Source organism: Trichosurus vulpecula, chromosome 5, assembly GCF_011100635.1.
Source record: "Trichosurus vulpecula isolate mTriVul1 chromosome 5, mTriVul1.pri, whole genome shotgun sequence".
Classification (NCBI taxonomy): Eukaryota; Metazoa; Chordata; class Mammalia; order Diprotodontia; family Phalangeridae; genus Trichosurus; species Trichosurus vulpecula.
The window spans coordinates 230,723,404-230,749,072 of NC_050577.1; the positions used below are offsets into that span (position 1 = coordinate 230,723,404).

General features: G+C 37.6%; 1 protein-coding gene across 1 annotated transcript in view; it reads right to left on the reverse strand.

Annotated features, from left to right (window-relative positions):
- Positions 1–25,669, reverse strand: part of LRRIQ1 (leucine rich repeats and IQ motif containing 1) — a 253,197-nt gene that overhangs the window by 159,208 nt on the left and 68,320 nt on the right. Inside the window, exon 14 of the mRNA XM_036760717.1 lies at positions 21,554–21,647. Coding sequence (XP_036616612.1) covers positions 21,554–21,647 — 94 coding nt within the window. The remainder of the gene's footprint in view (positions 1–21,553; positions 21,648–25,669) is intronic.

Here is a 25,669-nt window from a genome sequence, read left to right on the forward strand (position 1 = left end):
TTGATTAATGCAAAAAGTGAAATATCTTAATGTTATGGGATCTCACCACTAGTTTTTCCAGCTGGGCTTCTCCTACTGAAAGGCTACATCAATATTTCATTTAGTGAAAACTTCCTGGTGAATATTCTGTCACTTAAGAGGTTCTATTAATCATCTCTGCAATGAAACATATTCCCATAGGAGATTTCAGACTGATCCTAGGGTTTAATTTTTAAAAAGTGATTTCTTAGTATTTCAGCTTTGTCGGTGTTATCGCTGGCTGGACATGAAAGTAAGAAGCCAATTGGGAAATTTTACAACTAATTCCTTTGTTGGTATCAAGGGGTTATGTAAAGTTCATTGGAACATATTGCCTGAAGTTATAGTTGGTGCTGTATTCAACAAATCCATATTTTACAGAACCGTATATTCTAAATCCTTTAGATAAATGAATCTCATGTCAAATCATGAAAGCTGTATTTTGCCAAATGATCTAAATAAAATTTGGTCTAATGTTCTTAAAGCACATGATTCATCTTGGCTGTATCTAGTTTTAAACTGTTCAACTAAATCTAGATATTTTCAATATTTAGAATGTGTGCATTTATTTACATTATCAAATATTTCTATGTAAATATTTGACATTTAGAAAAATTCCAAATCATTTATATGTAGTAAAATCAACAATTTTTTGAGTTGGAAGGGACCCTAGTGACTATTTAATTCAAATCCTTCATTCTGAAAATGAAGAAACTGGTGCTTATAAGGCCAAAGTAATGGCCAAAGTCATTCAACTACCTTTTGGCAGATCCAAGACTAGAACACAGGGCTTCTGATGATTTAGGTAATGCTCTTTCATTCCAGCACATACCCCAGTCTCTTGAATCCTCTCTTTAGCATTCCTTTTATGACACAACACTACCTTGTCTGGATTTATCATCAATATTTTATACATTATAAATTATTTCCTCTCATTGCAAAAAAAAAACACACTAAAAAAATCTATTATTCTAGACCAAGTGGCTGAGGAATTGAGTATAATCAACTACCTCTATTCCTCAGGAGGAGCAAAGACATACATACACACACACACACACACACACACACACACACACACACACACAGTAGTATGTCAGGTTTAAAGTTAAATAAAGTGACCTTTATTTCTTCTTAGAAATGACTAAATGAACTCAGTCTAAAAATTCAGACAAGAATGTGTTGAGGTGTTGAGCAAATATTCTGAGCACAATTTTCTTATGGGAGATCAGAAGAACTGTTATTTAAAATAATTATTGTTCTCAGAATTAGAGCTTCATGAAAGGTTATAAATATTGATATTAATTAAGCAGGAAAATATAATGCATCTTTACTATCAACTCTTTGTAATGAGGTACAGAGGGGTTGTTTCTTGAATCCAGTTCAGAGGAGCTTATTACTAGAAGGATCTCATCCAACATTAACATTGTTCCACTACAACATATAACACACAGGTGGGCTCCAGTGTCTAATCTACATCCATCAGCAGAAAAGTGACTATAAATGAATGGTAACATCAGTGTTTACAGAAACACACCAGCTATTCACACTAAAGACTATTTTATATATTCTTACTATATAACTACAACTATATCAGAACATGATCACTTAGAGTTGAACTCTCAGAGATCAAAGGTGAAAAACCAATAATTACATTAATACATAAATACTTTTGTAGTACCATTTTTCAATTGAAGAGACTGACCTTGAAAGATAGACCAAAAAAACACAAAAATGAAAATTAAGAACAGTTTCAATATAACTTTAATCTAATGAATAATATACATTCTGAACTTTGGATTCTATTTGTTGTAAAATATTTCTCTCACAAAAGAGGTAACATGGAATAATAGATAAAGGAATGGCTTCTCAGATCCTGCCTGTGACAAGAACTAGTGATGTGACCACAGGCCAGGTTTCAAATTTCTATTTATAACTTCATCTGTTCTCAAAGCAAAAATTTGCACAAAGAACAATCCTTTCCAAAACTGCATGAATCCTTAGCAATTGAGATCATCATTAATTGAACATATATTCCTTAAAGTTATTCAGAATTCTTGTGAAAAAGAGCATATGGTATATTACAGTGGAAAAAAAAAAACAACCCTGGACTATTGGGTGGGAGGCCTGGATTCTAGGCACTGAGTTGTGACACTATCAGACTTACATAAATCACTTTACTGCTCCAGGCCTCAGTATCATCTATAAAATGGGAACATTGTAAGAGATAAGAATGTATGCCTCTTTTCAGATTCAAAACTGAATTTTTGCTGTTAAATAACACCTGTACTTTCATTACAATCCTCATTAAACTGAATCCACTATTTACATATATTTAAAAAATTACTGTTGCATATAAATTTTCTATGTGATTTTCCAAATTGCTGTCCTTCTAATTCTAATTTAGGGAAAAGTTCAAAAAAGGTCACACTCTCGGAGTATACCTGGTCCTTGACTCAGCTTCCTGTCCTGAGTCTTCTGGCCTTGATGGGCATGCCCTGATCCCTGAAACAGCTCTAGCAATTTATTCTACATCAAAGGTCAGTGACTTTTACACATTGTGTGAGCTCCTTAGGCCTGACAGTATGAGCATGATAAGGAGACAGAAACCTCAAAAAGGGTAGTACCAGCTCATATGTCTATCTGTGCCTAGTTTTTGAAGTTCTTTCTCTAGATTGTCAGAAGAAACTGGTCTAAACTCTGAATTTAATCAGAGATACCTCCTTATTTCAGAGACATGGTAAGTAGCACATCTAGGTGGTACAGGGTATACATCATGGGCCCTGGGGTCAGGAGGATCTGAGTTCAAATCTGGCCTCAGATACTTCCTAGCTGTGTGAGCCAGGGCAAGTCACCTGTGTGCCTACATCTTCTCACCTGTAAAATGAGCTGGAGAAGGAAATGGCAAACCCCTCCAGCATCTCTGCCAAGAAAACCCCAAATGTGGTCATGAAGAGTCAGACATGAATAAAATATCAACAACAACAACAACCTGAGCAAATTTATTTTTACACCACAATCGTATACAAAAATTGTGTATACTAATACAACCTCAGAAATAAGATTGGGATACATAGCAAATGCACTAATGTGAAAGCTACAATTTGCTGCAGGGAGGGGTACTCCTAAAGCCCCTCTTGCCTTGCACCAATGTCGCTGGCTGGCCTTGCACTTAATTATTATTGGTGCAGGTTACTGTGGGGGGCGGAGCCAACACGGCACCTGGAAAGCAGGGACTTGCATGAGCTCCCCCCCAGGTCCATCCAAACACCTATAAAAATGGCTCTGAACAAATTATAGAACTGCAGAACCCACGGAATAGGAGAGGGAAACAGGGCTCCAGGCCAGGAAAGCCTGGATGGTCGCCGGGTAAGGTCTATCACACCGAGATGGGAGTGGAGCAGAGCCCAGCGTGGGCTACGCTGGACCAACCAGACCACGAGCCAAGCGGAACAGGCCCTAGAGCCCTGAATCAGTGAGCTGTGGCAGTTACCAGACTTCTCAACCCACAAATACCAAAGACAACAGAGAAGGTTAGTGGGAAAAGCTGTGGGGACAGAGTGAAGGAGTTCACGGATCTGAGTTGCAGTCTGGGTTGGCGATTCTTGGGGGAGGAGGAGCACTGGTGTGGCAGATTTTGTTGTGTAGAAATAACTCTGAAAACAACAGTGCAGCCCCTCAAGCTTGGAACAAAGTACTCTATACTCTACAAGAAGTCAAACCCCCACGAAAAGCCCAAGGTTTCAAGTAAGTGGGCTGGGAACATGGCCAGGCAGAAAAAACGGACTCAGATTCAGGTGCAGATTTTGGAATCTTTCTTTGGTGACAAAGAACACCAAAACATACAGCCAGAAGAAGTCAACAAAGTCAAAGAGCCTACAACAAAAGCCTCCAAGAAAAATATGAATTGGTCTCAGGCCATGAAAGAGATCAAAAAGGATTTGGAAAAGCAAATTAGAGAAGTAGAGGAAAAATTGGGAAGAGAAATGAGAGTGATATGAGAAAACCATGAAAAACAAGTCAATGACTGGCTAAAGGAGACCCCCAAAATACTGAAGAAAATAACACCTTAAAAATAGACTAACTCAAATGTCAAAAGAGCTCCAAAAAGCCAATGAGGAGAAGAATGCCTTGAAAGGCAGAATTGGCTAAATGGAATAGGAGGTCCAAAAGACCAATGAAGAAAATACTACCTTAAAAATTAGATTGGAGCAAGTGGAAGCTAATGACTTTATGAGAAATGAAGGTATTATAAAACAGAACCAAAGGAATGAAAAAGTGAAAGACAATGTCAAATATCTCATTGGAAAAACCACTGACCTGGAAAATAGATCCAGGAGAGATAATTTAAAAATTATTGGACTACCTGAAAGCCATGATCAAAAAAAGAGCCTAGATATCATCTTTCAAGAAAGTATCAAGGAGTACTGCCCTGATATTCTAGAGCCACAGGGCAAAACAGAAATTGAAAGAATCCACCGATCGCCTCCTGAAAAAGATCCCCAAAAGAAAACTCCTAGGAATATTGTTGCCAAATTCCAGAGCTCCCAGATGAAGGAGAAAATATTGCAAGCAGCCAGAAAGAAACAATTTGAGTATTGTGGAAACACAATCAGGATAACACAAGATCTAGCAGCTTCTACATTAAGGGATCTAAGGGCTTGGAATATGATATTCCGGAGGTCAATGAAGCTGGGAGTAAAACCAAGAATCACCTACCCAGAAAACTGAGTACCATGCTCCAAGGCAAAATATGGACTTTCAATAAAATAGAGGATTTTCAAGCTCTCTCAGTGAAAAGACCAGAGCTGAATAGAATATTTCACTTTCAAACACAAGAATCAAGGGAAGCATGAGAAGGTAAACAAGAAAAAGAAATCATAAGTGACTTACTAAAGTTGACCTGTTTTGTATACATTCCTACATGGAAAGATGATGTGTATGATTCATGAGACCTCAGTATTAGGGTGGCTGAAGGGAACATACATATATGTGTATGTATATGTGTATATGCATATGTATGTATATATAGACAGAGGGCACAGGGTGAGGTGAATATGAAGGGATGATATCTAAAAAAATTAAATTAAGGGACGAGAGAGGAATATATTGAGAGAGGGAGAAAGGGGGAGATAGAATGGGGTAAATTATCTCACATAAAAGTGGCAAAATAAGCCGTTCTGCAGGAAAGGAAGAGGGGGCAGGTGAGGGGGAATGAGTGAATCTTGCTCTCATTGGAATTGACCTGAGGAGGGAATAAGATACACACTCAATTGGATATCTTATCGCACAGGAAAGAAGGAGGAAGGAGATAAAAAAGGGGGGATGATAGAAGGGAGCACAGATAGGGGGAGGAGGTGATAAAAAACAAACACTTTTGAAAAGGGACAGGGTCAAGGGAGAAAACTGAATAAAGGGGGATAGGATAGGAAGGAGAAAAATATAGTTAGTCTTTCACAACACGAGTATTGTGAAAGAGTTTTACATAATGATACGTATGTGGTCTATGTGGGATTGCTTGTCTTCTTAGGGAGTGTGGGTGGGGAAGGAAGAGGGGAGAGAACCTGGAACTCAAAGTTTTAAAAACAGATGTTCAAAAAAGTTGTTTTTGCATGCAACTAGGAAATACGATATACAGGCAATGGGGCATAGGAATCTATTTTGCCCTACAAGAAAGTAAAGGAAAAAGGGATGGGGGGAGTGGGGTGACAGAAGGGAGGGCTGATTGGGGAACAGGGCAACCAGAATATATGCCATCTTGGAGTGGGGGGAGGGTAGAAATGAGGAGAAAATTTGTAATTCGTACTCTTGTGAAAATCAATGCTGAAAACTAAAAATATTAAATAAACAAATAATTAATCCAAAAACAAAAAAAAATAAAAAAATATTATTAGGGCAATTACTGACTGCCACAGACTATTCATGTGTCTGGCTACTGCCTTGCTTTTAATCCCTAGAACAAAATTAGATAAATTTAATAAAAATGGATTATTGAGGTCCAACCCCTTTCACTTTTTGCATGGGTTAAGATCACAGGATTATAGGTTTGGAGCTGGAAAGGCCCTTAAGGGTCTTTAGCTCAATACCCTCATTTTACAGAAAAAAAAAACTAAGCCTAGAGACAGGAAGTGATTCTCCCAAGGTCCCACAGGGTCTACGTTAACAGCCCAGATCGAACCACAGATCCCCTGACCCTCAAACCAATGCTTCACTGTACCACACTGTCTCTCATTCAGTTCAGAAACAATTAAGCTTCTTTCACTCTTAGGCTTCCTCAAACAGTTTTAAGACCTTATGTCAACTGAAAATCCCACATCTGATTTTCCCTTTCTTGTGCTCTTACATAATTCCAACTGAGAACATTAGAACTAGATTCATAAACAGAGACACAAAGACCAAATCTTGGCAGTCAGGCTTAAGAAAATGAATGTTCTGCTTAATACCCACAGTCAGCACCCTGCCTGGGACACAGGAAGCATTTAGCAAATGCTAGTTGATTGACTGATGCATTGCTAAAATGTATGTCCTTTAAACTCATCCTGGGCAAATCCTGTTCTTCCCTCCCCCAACCCTATGATGAAGAGCACTTGCCTATTTGATTAGCTTTTCCAGCCTCCATCCCCTTGTAAGAAGTACCTACAGGCTCCTCCAGTAGTATACACAAATGCCTCCTTGACATCCTGTCTCCTTGGAGACTGGCTTTGGGGCTCCCATATAGTCTTTGTTCTAGCACCTACTTAAAGATAAATAATGGTTTTCTATGTACACCTTGGACACCTCCTATCCATTTTCATGATTTCTGTCTTTCTCCACTTTCCAAATACATTTCTGGACTTCATAAACCTAAGGAAATGCTTTGGTAGGAGGCTTAAGATAATATGTTGGCCCACAGACATAGGAGAGTAGGGTTCAATAAACTGACAGAAGTCTATCAGGAGGGGCCCAGCGCTGATCCACAACATGTTTTTATTGGCAGAAGGAAAAGTTCTATCCCCAAAGAGAAAGTAGGGATGGGAAGAGAACAGGAATCTGACCACATTGCAAAAATGAGGCAAAGGTGCTGTTCAGAGAGAAACAGCAAAACGATAGTTGTCAACAAACATTGCAGGGACAAAAGAGAGATGCCCATAAACAGGGATCTGTCCCCAAGTAAACGGAAGACCAAGAAGGCAATCAGAGAGTCAAAGGGGTGTAGTCTTAATATAGATTTAAAGGGCACATAGGATACCTAATATAAAAAAATTTACATGCTTCACTGAAATACATGATGAAGTAACTAGAAGGGTGATCATTTAAATACCACCACAATCTCTAATTTCATGGATGTAGGTACTTTCTCAACCAAAGCAGTTCACAAATACATTATAGCTTATCCAAAGAATCAGTGTTGCAGAAAGCCCATCCCCTATAGCCAATCTGGTACTGAGCCTCTCCAAGCTTGGCTAGGCCAGTTGCCAGAAGACAGACAATGCCAGATAGTCACCAGGTTTATAGCAAAAGCCCTTCTAGCTTGATAGGACTTGCCAGAGCTGGAAGGAACTTTAAAAATCAAGACCAATCCTTTTATTTTGCAAATAAGGAAAAATGAGACTCAGAGCAAGTTGCTGTCTTAGGCGCCAAGGACACACTAGTAGTAAGTAGCAAAGCCAGGATTTAAACCCAGATCTTTGACCCAAAAGTCAGTTTTCTTTCCACTGTAACATGCAGTTGCTAGTTTAGGAACTTTGAATTTTCAGTTTTATATTCTCAAAGTTTTGGAACATGTATCTTTATATTGATAACTTTCATGAATAGGCTACTTATGGGTGACGACCATGGAAGGCCATAACATATTCTGGATTAGGTTCTCATCTCCTCACTCCTCTACTGCTATAATAGCTTCTTCTTAACTGCTCTTTCTTCTCCAGTCCATTCTTTTTTTTTCTTTTTCTTTTTTTTCTTTTTAGTTTACAACACACGGTTCTACATAATTTTGAGTTCCAGATTTTCTCCCCTCCCTCCCCCCTCCCTCCCCAAGATGGCATGGAATCTCATATAACTACCATGTATAACTTCGCGTTGAATTAATTTATACACTAGTCAAGTTGTGGAGAAGAATTATGACCAATGGAATGAATCATGAGAAAGAAGAAACAGAACCCCCCCAAAAAAACCCCAAAAACAAAAAGAGAAGAAAAAAAAGGCAAGCATGAAGTGTGCCTCAATCTGCATGCAAACTTCATAGTTCTTTCTCTGGATGTAGATAGCATTCTCCCTTGTGAGACCTTTGGAGTTGTCCTTGCACCTTGTGTTGCTGAGAAGAGTGAAGTCTGTCAGGGTTGGTCATCACGGAATCCATATATCTATGGCTGTATACAATGTTCTCCTGGCTCTGCTCCGCTCACTCAGCGTTATGTCGTGTAGGTTTTTCCAGGTTGTTATGAAGTCCGTATCATCCCCATTTCTTATGGCACAATAGTATTCCATTACCTTCATATACCACAGCTTGTTCAGCCATTCCCCAATTGATGGGCATCCCTTTGATTTCCAATTCTTGACTACCACAAAAAGAGCCGCTATAAATATTTTTGTACATATGGGTCCCTTTCCCTCTTGTGTGATTTCTTTGGGATACAACCCTAGAAGTGGTATTGCTTGGTCAAAGGATATGAACATTCCTATGGCCCTTTGGGCATAGTTCCAAACTACTCTCCAAAATGGCTGGATCATCTCACAACTCCACCAGCAATGTAACAATGTTCCAATTTTTCCACATCCTCTCCAGCATTTATCATCCTCCTGTTTTGTTATTTTAGCCAATCTGACAGGAGAGATGTGGTATCTAAGAGTTGTTTTGATTTGCATTTCTCTAATCAGTAGTGATCCAGAGCATTTTTTCATATGCCCATAGATAGCTTAAATTTCTTCCTCTGAAAACTGCCTGTTCATATCCTTTGACCATTTCTCAATTGGGGAATGGCTTGTATTCCTATATATTTGGCTCAGTTCCCTGTATATTTTAGAAATGAGGCCTTTATCAGAGACACTAGTTGTAAAGATTTTCTCCTAATTTTCTGCTTCCCTCCTAATTTTTGTTGCATTGGCTTTTTTTGTACAAAAACCTTTCAATTTAACATAATCAAAATTATCCAGTTTCCATTTTATAATGCTCTCTATCTCTTGTTGGGTCATGAATTCTTTTCTTTTCCATAAATCTGATAAGTACACTATTCCTTGCTCTCCCAAATTACTTATAGTATCAGCCTTTACTCCTAAATCATGAACCCCATTTTGACTTTATTTTGGTATATGGTGTAAGATATTGGTCTATGCCCAGTTTCTGCCCTACCATTTTCCAATTTTCCCAACAGTTTTTGTGAAATAGTGAATTATTATTAGCCCAGAAGCTGGCCTCTTTGGGTTTACCAAAGAATAGATTACTATAGTTGCTGACTTCTCCATCTTGTATTCCTATCCTATTCCACTGATTCACACCTCTGTTTCTTAGCCAGTACCAAGTAGTTTTGATGACTGCTGCTTTATAATACAGTTTGATATCTGGTATGGCTAGGCCACCTTCTCTAGCATTTCTTTTCATTAATACCCTAGATATTCTAGACCTCTTGTTTTTCCAGATGAATTTTGTTATTATTTTGTCCAGCTCAGTAAAATAATTTTTTGGTAGTTCAATTGGTATGGCACTGAATAGATAGATTAATTTAGGTAAAATTGTCATTTTTATTATATTAGCTCAGCCTAACCATGAGCAACTGATATTTTTCCATTTATTTAGATCTGACTTTATTCACATGAAAAGTGTTTCATAGTTATGTTCATATAGGCCCTGGGTTTGTCTTGGCAAATAGACTCCCAAATATTTTATAGTGTCTACAGTAACTTGGAATGGAATTTCTCTTTCTATCTCTTGCTGTTGGGCTTTGTCAGTAGTGTATAGGAATGCTGAGGATTTATGTGGGTTTATTTTATATTCTGCAACTTTGCTAAAGTTTTATTATTTCAAGTAGTTTTTTACTTGATTCTCTAGGATTCTCTAAATAAATCATCATATCATCTGCAAAAAGTGATAATTTAGTTTCTTCTTTTCCTATTCTAATTCCTTCAATTTCTTTTTCTTCTCTTATTGCTACAGCTAATGTTTCTAGTACCAAATTGAATAGTAGGGGTGATAATGGACATCCTTGTTTCACCCCTGATCTTACTGGGAATGCATCTAGCTTATCCCCATTACAAATAATGCTTGTTGATGGTTTTAGGTAGATGCTATTTATAATTTTAAGGAAGGTTCCATTTATTCCTATGCTTTCTAGTGTTTTTAATAGGAATGGGTGTTGTATTTTGGCAAAGGCTTTTTCTGCGTCTATTGAGATGATCATATGGTTTCTGCTAGTTTTGTTGTTGATATGGTCAATTATGCTAATAGTTTTCCTAATATTGAACCAGCCTTGCATTCCTGGAATAAATCCTACCTGGTCATAATGTATTATTCTTGTGATAAGTTGCTGCAAACTTTTTGCTAATATTTTATTTAAAATTTTTGCATCAATATTCATTAGAGAAATTGGTCTATAATTTTCTTTCTCTGTTTTGTCTCTACCTGGTTTGAGTATTAGTACCATATTTGTGTCATAAAAAGAATTTGGTAGGACTCCTTCTTCACCTATTTTCCCAAATAGTCTACAAAGTATTAGAATTAGTTGTTCTTTGAATGTTTGATAGAATTCACATGTAAAACCATCTGGCCCTGGAGATTTTTTCCTAGGGAGTTCATTGATGGCATGCTCAATTTCTTTTTCTGAGATGGAGTTATTTAGAAATTTTACTTCCTTTTCTGTTAACCTGGGCAGTTTATGTTTTTGTAGATATTCATCCATATCTCTAAGGCTGTCAAAATTATGGGCATACAATTGGGCAAAATAATTCCTAATTATTGTTTTAATTTCCTCTTCATTAGAGGTGAACTCATCCTTTTCATTTTTGATACTGGTAATTTGATTTTCTTCTTTCTTTTTTTTAATCAAATTGACCAAAGGTTTATCAATTTTATTGGTTTTTTCATAAAACCAGCTCTTTGTTTTATTTATTAATTCAATGGTTTTCTTGGTTTCAATTTTATTAATTTCTCCTTTGATTTTCAGTATTTCTAATTTGATATTTAATTGGGGATTTTCAATTTGATCTTCTTCTAGCTTTTTCAGCTGTATGCCTAGATCATTGATCTCCTTTTCCCCTATTTCATTCATGTAAGCATTTAGGGATATAAAACATCCCCTAAGAACTGCTTTTGCTTCATCCCATAAGTTTTGGTATGTTGTTTCATTATTGTCATTCTCTTGAATGAAGTTACTAATTGTTTCTCTTGTTTGTTCTCTGGCTCACTCATTCTTTAGAATTAGATTATTTAGTTTCCAATTAATTTTTAGCTTATTTTTCCATGGTTCTTTGTTAGAAATAATTCTTATTGCATCATGATCTGAAAAGTTTGCTTTGACCACTTCTGCCTTTCTGCACTGGATTGTGAGGTTTTTATGCCCTAGTACATGGTCAATTTTTGAGTATGTGCCATGTACCGCTGAGAAGAAAGTATATTCCTTTTTATCCCCATTCAGTTTTCTCCAGAGGTCTATCATATCTGCCTTTTCTAAAATTCTGTTTACCTCCTTAACTTCTTTCTTATTTATTTTGAGGTTAGATTTATCAAGTTCAGAAAGGGGGAGGTTGAGGTCTCCCAATATTATAGTTTTGCTGTCTATTTCTTCCTGTAACTCCCTTAACCTCTCCTCTAAGAATTTGTATGCCTTCCTACTTGGTGCATACATGTTAAACAATGATATTGCTTCATTGTTTATGGTGCCTTTTAGCAGGATATAATGTCCTTCCTTATCTCTTTTAATTAAATCTATCTTTACTTTTGCTTTGTCTGAGATTAGGATTGCTACACCTGCTTTTTTTACTTTAGCTGAGGCGCAATATAATTTACTCCAGCCTTTTACCTTTACCCTGTGTGTCTCCCCCTGTTTCAAATGTGTTTCTTGTAAACAGCATATTGTAGGATTATGTTTTTTAATCCATTCTGGTATCCACTTCTGTTTTATGGGACAGTTCATCCCATTCACGTTCACAGTTATGATTTCTGTGTCTTTTTCTTCATCCTATTTCCTCCTGTTTATGCTTTTATTTCTCCCTTTCCCCTTCTCCTCAACAAAGTTTTGCTTTTAACCACCACCTTCCTCAGTTTACCTTCCCTCTTTATTCCCCTCCCTTATCTTACTGTTTCCCACTTGCTACTTCTCCCCTCCCTTCTGACCACCCCCCTCCCTTTTTCCCCCCTTCCCCTCCTATTTCCCGTAGGACAAGTTAGATTTCTAAACTTATCAGGGTATGTTATTCCCTTCTTGAACCAGATCAGATGACAGTAAAGCTCAAATACTGCTCTTCTCCCTTCCTTCTTTCCCTCTACTATAATATAATTTTGTGCCTCTTCATTTGGTGTAATTTACCCTTTTCTACTACCTCCTTACCTCTTTTCTCATAGCCCTCCCTTTACATCTCTTGCTTATGTTTTTTATCCTTACATCAGTTAATTTATACAGGCATTCACAATCTATGTGTATCCCTTTTAATCATCATAATACCTGTACTATTCTCAAGACTGACATATATATGTGTGTATATATATATATATGTATATGAAACATACATAAGATGATATAATCCCACATAAAGATGCAAATAACCTGCCCTTATTGGTTAATAAGTTTTGTCGGGGTTTTCCCCCCTGGTTACCTTTTTATGTCTCTCTTGAGTTTTGTATTTGGAGATCAAATTTTCCATTGAGTTCTGGCCTTTTCATCAGGAAGGTCTGGAATTCCCTTATTTCGTTGAATGTACATCTCCTTTCCTGAAAAATTATGCTTAGTTTTGCTGGGTAGTTGATCCTTCATTGTAGTCCCAGCTCCTTTGCCCTTCGGAATATCATATTCCAATTTCTCCTGTCTTTTAATGTGGAAGCTGAGAGATCCTGCATGATCCTGACTGTACTTCCACAATATTTGAATTGCTTCTTTTTGGCTGCTTGAAGTATTTTCTTCTTGAGTTTATAGTTCTGAAATTTGGCTATAATATTTCTTAGTGTTTTCAGTTTGGGATCTCTTTCAGGGGGTGAATCGGTGAATTCTTTCAATGACTATTTTGCCCTCTGGTTCTAGGACCTCTGGGCAGTTGTCTTTGATAATTTCTTCGAAGACACTGTCAAGGCTCTTTTTTTCATCGTGGATTTCCGGTAGACCAATAACTCTTAAATTTTCTCTCCTGGATCTATTTTCCAGGTCAGTTGTTTTCCCAATCAGATATTTCACATTTTTTCTATTTTTTCATTCTTTACATTTTGTTTTACTATTTCTTGGTGCCTCATAGAGTCATTAGCTTCCACTTGCGCAACCCTAATTTTTAATGAGTTAGTATTTTCATTTTGCTTTTGAGTCTCCTTTTCCAATTGGTTGATTTTGCCTCTCAGGGCGTCATTTTCTCTCTTTAGATTCTGTAACTCCATAGCCATTTCACCAATCTTATTTAGGGACTTGATTTCATCTTCTTTTAGCTCCCTAATTCGTTTTTTAAAATCCTCCTTTAGCTCTTCCAGCAATGCTTTTTGTGCTGGAGACCAGTTCGCATTACCTTTTGAGGTATCAGACATGTCTAGTGTCATTGCTGTCCTCTTCCAAATTGGTATTTTGATCATTCCTGTCTCCATAAAAAGAATCTATAGTCCTCGGTTTTTTTTGTGTTGTTCTTCATGTTGGTTAGCCTTTTCCTGGCTTCACAACAAATATCTGCCTTTAGGGCTCAGGGCTCTGTGTCCCAGCTTTCTTATTCTGGGGATTGTGAGTCTAGAATTATAGCCTTCAGTTTCCTGAGGTGTGGGGGAGGGGTCTGGCTCCCTGATGTGTCACACTCCCTAGGGGTGTTCTCCAGCACTGTTGCTCTTCAGCAATGGTCTCAGCTGTTTGTTGTTTGAGCTGATGTCTGGCACTTCCCCTGAGGGAGCAAGATTACGTCTGGGCTCCTGGTGTTGACCCCTGCCAGCTCTGCCCCTCTGGGACTAACGAACTTCTACGATTTGACCACTGACGCCCCACTTATTTCTCCTCTGTTCCAGTGTTCTTTTTTTTCCCCCAAGGAATTCTCTGGGCGGGGAGGGGAGGGATTAGAGCCGTTTACCTGGCCATTATGTCTCCTGGAAGTTCAAGAATCCGAGTTTCTGGGCTGCAAGCATTAGGAGTTGGTGTTTCTTGGCCAGTGGTGTTGCACTGCCTCTCGTCACTTCCACAGACTGCTGTCCTGTGTTGGGAGGACTGGGGATCTCCACCAGTTTCGGGCGCCCGGCTTTCTCCCAGCCTGTCTCCCACGTGGGTTTCCTGGCCGACTGCTTCTGGAGCAGCTCCCCACGCCGAGCACTCTCCAAGCCTACAGATTCGTGCCTTCAGCCTTTCAGACTCTCCGGGCTCAGAAATTTGCCCCACACAGACTGCTCGCAGTTTCTGACTCTCTCAAATCTGCTCAAATTCACTTTTTTATAGGAATCTGACAGACCTTGTGAGAGAACTCCGGTAAGATGCTGTTTTCATGTGGCCATCTTGGCTCTGCCCCCTCTCCAGTCCATTCTGAATAATGTCACAAAATTAATCTTCAAATATCTTCAGTGTCTATCCATTAATCCCAAGATATGGTTCAAAATTCTTCATTTAGCAAGGTCTTCCACAGTATGACTCCAATTTCCCTTTCCAACCCTATCTCCTATCATTTCTCTACATGAATTCTTCTCCTCTACCAAGCAACACTGGCTTAATAACTGTACCTTAACTTAGCTTACTGAATTTTGCCTTCTACTCACAAAAATACTCTCTTCCCTGCTCATTTTAATATGATTCCTCCTTCAAGGTTCAACACAAATCCAACTTCCTCCAACCTTTGTCATATCACTCTAACACTCAGGGATCTTCTCTTTTTTCAGAATTTCTAGAGCATTTCTGGTTTGTATGGACTAAGTGAAACAGATGGTTAGAGCAGGAAAGGATTTTAAATATCATTTAGTCCATATTACTCAAGGTATAGATGATGACCTGAAGGTCAAGAAGGCCAAGTGATTCACACAATCTTACATACAGCTAGAAATGAAACCAAAATTAGAACCCTGGCCTTCTGACTCCTATCTCTTTTGACCATAGTATATTTTTTAAAATTAATTTTTCAATGAACACACATCTTCTTTCTCTGCCTTAAACTAGGAGAACATTTTATACACTATAGTGCATTTAGAAAGGACATTGGTAAACTGGAGAGCAGAGAAACTACAATGGTTTCTGAGTTTCAACAGAAGGAAATGGAGGTATGTAGCTTGCAGGAGACTCAAGGGAGGTAATGATAGCTTTCTTCAAGTACTTATAAAGCTGTCATATGGAAGAAGGATTAGATTTGTCTCCCTTGGCCACAGAGAGGAGAACTAGGAACATGAGTAGAAGCTGTAAAGAGACGATTTTAGACTTTATGTAAGGGGAAAAAACTTCCTTACAATTAAAACTATACAAAAGTAGAATGAGGAGTGTAGGAGATAGAAGGTTCCCTCTAATGAATGTCATCAGGTAAGGGTTGGAGGATCATTTGTTGGGTGCACTGTGGTCAGAATTCTTTTTTGGGGTTGGGGGTTAGACTAGATGTTCCTTCTAACACTGAAAGTCTGTCATTCTGGGATTCTGCAGAATGTCTTACTACTCTGATTGTCATTCTTGCATTGTGCTATATTGCTTATATATATATATATACATATATATATACATGTATATATATATACATATATACATATATACATAGATATATGAATATAAATTAAGTATATGGATATAAATTCCTTATTATAATATATGGATAGAAATATACAACATATATCATGTATAACATAGGTATGTATGGATATAAATTCCCTAACTAGACTATAGTTACCTTGAAGGCAGAAATCAAACTGTATTTTTTCCTTTCTGCAGTACCCAGGACCATACCCTTCACACAGTAAACAGTCAATACATTTTTGTTGATTAAGAGTTAACATATGGGATAACTGACTTGGAAAGATTTTTTTTAACGGAAGTTGGAAAGTTATAAATTAAATGAGAAAAGAGAAAATAAAAAACTTTTACAGAAAAGTTACAGTTTTGATTATATTCTGGCCTGTCATTTAGGAAAATTACATCTGCTTCCCATTATTTATATTTTTCTTCCACACTATAACACAATGAGCTGCTTCAGAACACTGAATTTTGGAGAATACAGGAAAAATAGCTTCTCCTGTCAAAGGAAGTTTCTCTGTTGGGGATGTAATAGGGATGCTTCACTTATTATGTGTCCAAATCTGGTATTATTCTAGCCAAACATCATGAATTTGGCTCAAACCCAGGTAACCAGACCATCTGGTTTGGGCCAGATGGTCTGGACCAGCTCTAGACAATATATGGAAGAGAGAATCAGTTCCTAGATTCCCATAAGGTTCTTCTTGCTTTGCAGTTGATGATATAAAATAAACAAAAAGATACTGAATCTCAGTAAATCCCAAAGCCTACCATAAAACAGGCCCTCTCTCCTTCTACTCTTCTCTTACCAAAGAGTGTTGGGGAAAAGAGTAAGGAAGCGATTCAGGGATTTGAAGCTATGAGCTACAGGAAGATCAAGTCTAAGTGGGAGTCATTCTACACCTTCTAGGATTGCTATTGATAGAAGCAGACTGCTCTTCCTTTATTTTTCATTCTCTGTGTTACACACAAACCTAGGTTTGACCTGGAATTGAAGTGTCCTAGATACAAAACAAAGCAAAAAGTTATTAGCCTCACAGTACTGTTTTCCTTATTGAATAATATTCCTTTCTCTAAGATAGGCAAGAACAAATGAATAGTTGACTTCTTATCCAAGAAGAAAGCCTATTTTTTTTCTCTGCATTAGGTTTCTTCTGCCTCTGAGCAAGGACTTGCAGATATGTCTGCATCAGAGAATGGCTTCAGGGAATTGGAATGGGGGGAAAGGGAAGGGATGTACAGTCCATGAGTAAATGTTTTGCTCCAAGGAAGCAAAATCTAAAGACAAAGAGTAAACAGTCACTTCTATAGGATCAGACGTCACAATCATCTTCACTGAGTAGCAACTTTTCCCATCTCACTTAATTCTGCCTTCCTTTAATGGCTTCCCTGGACTTTACTGTTCTGCTTCTTTTTCCAGACCCGCCCACCCCACCAAAAAAAAAGGAGACATCTGCTCCTGTCCACGTTGTGTATTTTATAGATCCAGACCATGTGGATTCTCAACCTTGCAGCATCTGAGGATGATTTTTTAAGTTAAAAAATACCCTAATATGGTATTTATCATTGCATTATTAGTAACAAATCAAACAACAAAATCAAACCATATAAATCTATCAAGTTCTCTCTTCGTGGAACACAGTGGAGATGCAAAGTCAAAACAATCCCTACTCAAGGAATTTAAAATTACTAGAAGGATTCACTATGTACAAAATAATATGAAGTAATTTAAACAAGGGGAGGTGTCCTAATAAACAAGAGGATCAGGAAAAGTCTTACATGGAAGGCAGCACCTAAACTTTGAAGGAACTTTGGGATTCTAAGAGGTGGAAGTGAGAAAAAATGCATTTTGCAAGGAAGACACGTAATGTCCAGGGAATAACCAGAATGTCAATTTCAAGTATATGAAAGAAATATCAACTGACTGAGAAAAGACATGGCTGGATATGAGCTCCTTTCTGTAAATCTTTGCCCACTCGAGTTTCAGGGGGAATTCAGACAATTTTCAACAGTGTGACCATGTCTCCTGTTCCTCCTTTCTTGAGGCCACTGGCCCTCTCCTCATTCCCCAAACTACTTCTCAAAGGCTGCCTCCAGTGGCTTTCAAGATATATAACACACACACACACACACACACACACACACACACACACACACACACACTTCTTCAGGGTCAGCCCACAGAGGGTGTCACAACCATGTGACTCAAAGTCATGTGACTTAGGCATTCTTGTGACTTAAGCAGGTCATCAAAGACTCCTGATTCAATCAAATATTCTTGATTCAAACAAAGGCAAGGCTCAATCAAAGGACTTGATTACCTTAGTGCTGAGAAGTGCTCCAAAAGAAAAAAACAGCTAAAAGTCCCACTTTCCTTGCCATTACACTATAGGACATTTGGTCCAAATGTCTTGAAAACATCTCATTCTTACCACATCTTAAAAACAGAACTCATCTTCCTTCCCAAGCTCTCTCCTCTTTCCAGATTCCTGTTACTATCAAGGGGCTCTACCATTCTCTTAGTCAGCTTAGTTTATAACCTCAGTATTATCCTTGACTCTTCATTTGCATTTACTGCACATGTCCAGTCTGTTGCCAAGTCTTGTCCTTTATCTTTATAACATCTCTCATATGCATTCTCTGCTCTCCACTTAACCTGGGGTCATAGATTCATGACTTCAGTAGTCTTTGAACTTAGATGGGAAATAAAATTATATTTTTATTTTCATTAACCTCTAAATGAAATTTATTTTTTCTTTTAATCATTTGAAGATATTCTGGGAAGGGTTCTGTAGATTTCACCAGACTGCCAAAGAGGTCTATAGCACCAAATATATTAAGAACCCCTGTGCTAATATAAGGGATCATTGGAAGCCTTTAAGCAGAGGCTGAATGACACTATGGGGGTGGTGAGTGGGAGGGCTCTCAAAGAAATTCATGGTTGGGTGTAGGTAGGACTAGACAGCCATTGAGGTTTTTTTTCCAGCAATGAGATTTTGTGATTCTAAGAGAAGTTTAACCAACATAAAATAGTTGCCACAATGAACAGTATAGAAACCAATTGAGCCAGTAAAACCATGAACTTTTTTTTTGGCCTACCAGAGAGGTATGGGAGTCAAGCATAAAATAGGCTAAGGGTACAAACTCATTCTTTTAACTATTAAGAAGGATAAAGAAATAGGCAGTTTTCTGTTTGTTTTTGTTTGTTAATTTGTTTTGCTTTGTTTTGTTTTTACCTTCATAGAATTGTAAATGGCAGTTGTGGGGAAGATAAACCTGCAGAGACCTTAGCATGTGTCCCAAGGTATTTTCCTTCTCACCTCCAAACATCACCCCCTGAGATAAGACAAGAATTAAGGACAAGGCAGGTGTGAGGTGGAACAGTTATGGAGAGCCTTTTAATTTAGCAGGAAAAGAGAGTAGAAGGAATTACTAAGTAGGAGGGCTCTGGCTTGGCCAGCAATTCTTGGGTAACCTAAGAAATGGTGACATACAACGAAGAATAGAATGGGAGGCAGACTGAAGTGTTAATCCACGCTCTCCCCTTAACTACTGTTCGACCTTACATAAGTCACTTAATGCCTGTTGCTTAATTTTTATCTGAGGAAGAGATTTCATAGGACTCTTCCCAGAAACGTAATAATGCATGAGTCATCAAGAATACTAATTCCAAAGCTCCCCATGTCTAAAATAAGATGAACACAAACTTTATCCTGCCATCTGTGATTCAGAGCATAATCACTGTTTCAAATAGAGTAATTCAGATACACAGAAGAAGGCAGTGTGGTGTAGTGGAAAGAGAGATGCCCTCAGAGTTAAGAAAACAGGCTCCAAGAAAATTGTTTAACCTCCTGGTGCCTCAAACAACTCTTTAAGACTATAAATTGTAAAAGTGATGTTAATATGCATGGGTAGAGAAAGTTCTTCACTATAGGAATGAAATCAAAGGTGAAGTAAACTAAACAAAAACAAAATGTGTAGATATACTATATGAATAAAATTACAAAGCGCTAATTACAGCAATAAAAACAGACCTAAATAATTGGAGAAATATTAATTCCTCGTATAGTCTGAGCCAATAAAATAAAAATGACAGTGTAACCTAAATTAATTTACTTGTTACAGTGCAATTCTAACAAAACTACCAAAGGATAACTTTAAAGAACAAGAAAAATAATAACAAAATTCATATGTTATAACAAAAGCTCAGGGGAAAGAATAATAGGAGTAGAAATGGAGGAGGCCTAGCAACACTACAACAGTAATCATCAAAACAACTTGATACTGGTTAAAAAACAGAGATGTCTATCGATGGCAACGTGCTAAAGCAAATGAACCCAATAGCCTAGTATTTGATAAACCCTCAAATCCCACCTTTGAGAGTGTACCAAAAACTGAGGGGAAAACCTGGCACCATTCTGGCAGAAATTATCTTTATGCCAACATCTAACACAATATGTCAAGATAACCTCTAAATATATATATATATATATATACTATATATATATATATATATATATGAGATATAGACATAAAAGGTCACATAAGCAGATGAGGAAAAAAGAAGAAATTACACTGGAGGCCAACACATGGGGAAAGCTTCATGACCAAGGGAGGGAGGAGGAGGGGGGGAGGAGAGAGAGAAAAAGATAGAGAGAGAGATAGTTCAGAGAAGATAAAATGAATAGTTTTCATTACACATAATAAAAACTTTTTGCATAAAAAAATCCAATGCAGCTAAGATTAGATGAGGAACAGTTAACTGGGGGAAAAAAATCTTTGCAGCAAGCGTCTCAGATAAATAGTTTTACTTCCAAGATATATAAGGAACCGATTCAAATTTACATGAATAAAGCCATTTGCAAATTGATAAGTGAAGGGGAAAAATCTATGCAACCTATAACAACATAAAAAAATTCTTTAAATCACTAGTTGAAGAAATGCAAATTAAAGCAACTCTGAAGTTTCACTTCACACCCTTCAGATAGGCAAAGTTGACAAAAAGAGAAAATGACAAATGTCAGAGGGACAACAAGAAAAATAGTATACTAATATACTGCTGGTAGAACTATGAACTGGTAAAGCTATTCTAAGAAGCAATCTGGAAATCTACCTCAAAGGTTACCAAACTTTAACTCAGCTCTGCCACTGGTAGGCCTTTATCTGAAAGAGATCAAAATGAGAGGAAAAGGTCCTAGATAGACACCCAAAATATACATAGCAGGTCTTTTTGGAAACTAAAAGGGGTTTCCATCAGTTGAGGAATGGCTAAACATACTGTGGTACATGAATGCAACACAACACAATGAAAGAAATAACATCAATGAAACTCAGGAAGACTTGTATGAACTGATTTAGCATTGAAGTAAGCAGAATCAGGAGAACAATGTATGCTCTGACATCAAAATGAACAATTTCAAAACACTTCATTTGACCATAATTCCAGAGAACTTATTATGAAGAAAAAAATGCTACCTACCTCCTTGATGCAGGGTGAGGAACAAATATGTGGAATGAAACACTTATTTTTGGACACGCTAATACGGAGATTTGTTTAGTGTGACTCTGCTTATTTGTTACAAAGATTTTATCTTTCTTCCCCACCCACAGGAGGAGGAGGAAGAAAAAAATGCTTGACAACTGAAAAAAATTAATTTTAAAAATAAGGAGTGAACACTATAAAGAAATGCTTTTCTTACCTCCAATTTCTTTCTTGGAGAAGGGGGTTTCCGATAAGTGATAATTCACAAAGGTTAAAACATGCATGAAACCACTTAGTGACACCTGTAAGATCTACATAAAATCATTGTAGAAGTTAGTATCCTAGAACAATGATAGTAACAGAGCCAAGAATTATTTTATTTCTCCTCAAAATTTAAGGAATGTTAACATAAATATAAGCTATCCCTCTTTAAAATGCTATGGATATTTTAACAAAAAATCATTAGTGAAATAATAATAATATAAATGGAAACAGCACAGTTAAGTTAGACAAATTGCTTTCCTTTGTGCAATGAAATAGATACTGCAAGTATTATTACCCACATTTTATAGATGAGAATATTGAAATTCAGAGAGTTTAAAGCCCCAGATCACACAGCCAGCAAGTGCCAAAGCCAGGGTTCAAAACCCAGTTCTGACCTCAAGTTTAACAGACTTTCTACTAAAGCACATTACTACTTATGACTTGCGTAAGTATAGATAGTTTCATTTAGACCCTAAAAAAAAGCAAGTTTTAATTTTAAGAAACTTTTAAGCAGTTTTATAAAAAGTTAGTTTAAAAGAAAATCTATATTGAACAAGGAGTTAGTAATAAAATTTTGAAACTAGTGTTATTTTTGGAGTTATCTGAAGGACGTTTTTACTTTAATGAAGGCATTTAAAATTGATTTCATTCTTAATTTAAAAACTTTAATTTGGGAAATCTGTTCTCAAGTGAGCTGGTTAAAATGCCATTTTTAAAGGTCTAATACAGAAATGCTTTTGCAGATACATATTTTTATTCAAATACATGCTTCATCTTGAAGATGATTTATAATCACAATTAGACCACACTGTATTAGATACAAAGCAAAGCTTCTGTGCAACTTAGATCCATTTACTGAACAAGCTAGAGTAACAAATTTAATGATTTAATATTTTGATTGAAATGGAAAGCAAAATTCTTCTCAAGTGAAAGTGTCATCCTTGGCAATAGATTATGAAGAAAAAAGTTGTACAAAGTTTTAATAATTGTAACTTTTATGTTTTTCTATTAGAAAGACATGGAAATAAGGTGTAGAAACATGCAGAAACTAGAAAATGGTCATTTCTTTGTTGGTATTTCAGTAAGACAAATTCGTAGAATCAAAGTCAGAATTATAGAAATTCCACTTGAAGAGACCTAAGAGGTCATCTGGTCCAACCCATACATAAATAATAATCTGTTCAACAATTCAGTTGAATGAAACAAACATCTACTAAGTTCCTCCTATGTATAAACACTGTTAGACACTGGGGACACAAATAACAACTATAATGCTTACCATGTGCTAAGCACTTTTATAATTATTATTTCAATTGATCCCCACAATAACCAAGGGAGGTAGGTGCTATTATTATCCCCATTTTACAGGGGAAGAAACTGAGGCAAACAGCAGTCTAGTAACTTGCCCAGGTTCACAAAGCTGGTAAGTGTCTGAGGCCACATTTGAACTTGGGACTTCCTGACTTCAGGCCCAGAGAGTTCCTACTATTTTGATGTTCCTAATTTCAAGAAGCTTACACCCTGGGGTAGAGCCAAGAGCTAGAAAGCAGGGAGTCACATAAACTCTCCCCCCAAATCCCTCCAAACACCTGTAAAAATAGCTCTGAACAAATTCTAGAGCTGCGGAATACACGAAATAGCAGAGGGAATCAGGTCCCCAGCCCAGGAAAGCCTGGATGGTTGCTGGGAAGGGTCTGTCACATGGTGCTGGGAGCAGAGCATAGCCCAGCATGGGCTGCACCAGACCAACTAGACTGGGAGTCGGGGGAAACAGGCCTTAGGGCCATGGATCACTGAGCTGTGGCAGTTACCAGACTTCTCAACCCACAAACACCAAAGACCACAGAGCAGGTTAGTGGGAAAATGCTGGATCAGGGTAAGAGGGGTCGGCCCAAGCCTTGGGGGTGTCGGAGGTGGTGGCGGGGCATCACGGCAGCAGCATGAAGCTCCAGTGGCTGCATCCAGAGCTCCAGCATCAGTTGCTTCTAGAGTCCCTGGCCCACACAGTGGGAGGAATCAAATGGCTCATCAGAGCGGGAGTGCAAGGAGCACTTTGCAGGCACAGAGGCAGGGTTCTCTTGCTTTGCCCTGCTTGGATCTGGATCTTGGTCCTGATTGGTGGTTCTTGGGGGAGGAGCTCTGCTGTGGCAAGGTTACCGTGACAGTGAAGGAGAAGTAGCTTGGAAAACAGCAGCACAGCCCCTAAAGTTTGAGACAAAATATTCTCTACTGTACAAGCAGTCATACCCTGACAAAAAGGTCAAGTGTCAAGTAGTTGGCTGCGAACATGAACAGGCAGGAAAAAAGGACACAGTCCACTGAATATTTTTTTTGGTGACAAAGAAGATCAAAACATATAGCCAGAAGAAGTCAACAAAGTCAAAGAGCCTACATCAAAAGCCTCCAAGAAAAACATGAACTGGTCTCAGGCCATGGAAGAGCTAGAAAAGGATTTGGAAAAGCAAATAAGAGAAGTAGAGGAAAATCGGGAACAGAAATGAGAGTGATGCAAGAAAACCATGAAAAACAAGTCAATGGCTTGCTAAAGGAGACCCAAAAAAACTGAAGAAAATAACACCTTAAAAATACGCTAACTCAACCAGAATATACGGCATCTTGGAGTGGGCAGAAGGGTAGAAAAGGGGAGAAAATTTGTAATTCAAACTCTTGTGAAAATCAATGCTGAAAACTAAAAATATTAAATAAATTAAATTTAAAAAATATTAAAAAAGAGAGAAAAAAAAACACTAACTTGAATGGCAAAAGAGTCCAAAAAGCCAATGAGGAGAACAATGCCTTGAAAGGCAGAATTAGCCAAATGGAAAAGGAAGTCCAAAAGACCACTGAAGAAAATACCACCCTAAAAATTAGATTGGAGCAAGTGGAAGTTAGTGACTTTATGAGAAATCAAGATACTATAAAAGAGAACCAAAGGAATGAAAAAGTGGAAGATAATGTGAACTATCTCAATGGAAAAATCACTGACCTGGAGAATAGATCTAGGAGAGATAATTTTAAAATTATTGGACTACCTGAAAGCCATGATCATAAAAAGAGCCTAGATATCATCTTTCAAGAAATCATCAAGGAAAACTGCCCTAATATTCTAGAACCAGAGGTTAAGATAGAAGTTGAAAGAATCCACCCATTGCCTCTTGAAAAAGATCCCCAAAAGAAAACTCCTAGGAATATTGTTGCCAAATTCCAGAGTTCCCAGGTCAAGGAGAAAATACTGCAAGCAACCACAAAGAAACAATTTGAGTATTATGGAAATACAATCAGGGTAACACAAGATCTAGCAGCTTCTACATTAAGGGATCGAAAGGCTTGGAATATGATATTCCAGCGGTCAATGGAGCTAGAATTAAAACCAAGAATTACCTACCCAGCAAAACTGAGTATCATGCTCCAAGGCAAAATATGGATTTTCAATAAAATAGAGGACTTTCAAGCTTTCTCAGTGAAAAGACCAGAGCTGAATAGAAAATTTGACTTCCAAATACAAGAATCAAGAGAAGCATGAAAAGGTAAACAAGAAAGAGAAACCATAAGGGACTTATTAAAGTTGAACTACTTTGTTTACATTCCTACATGGAAAGATGTTATGTTTAATTCATGAGACCTTTCTCAGTATTAGGGTAGTTAAAGGGAATATAGATGTATATAGACAGAGGGGATAGGGTGAGTTGAATATGAAGGGATGATATCTAAAAAGTAAAATAAAACTAAAGGGTGAGGGAGGAATATATTGAGAAAGGGAGAAAAGGAGAGATAGAATGGGGTAAATTATCTCACATAAAAGTGGCAACAAAGAGCAGTTCTGTTGGAAGGGAAGAGGTGGTAGGTGAGGGGGAATGAGTGAATCTTGCTCTCATCGGATTTGGCTTGAGGAAGGAATAATATACACACTCAATTGGGTATCCTACCCCACAGGAAAGTAGGGGAAGGGGACAAAAAAGGGGGGATGATAGAAGGGAGAGCAGAAGGGGGAGTAGGTAATCAAAAGCAAACACTTTTGAAAAGGGACAGAGTCAAGGAAGAAAACTGAATAAAGGGGGGCAGGATAGGA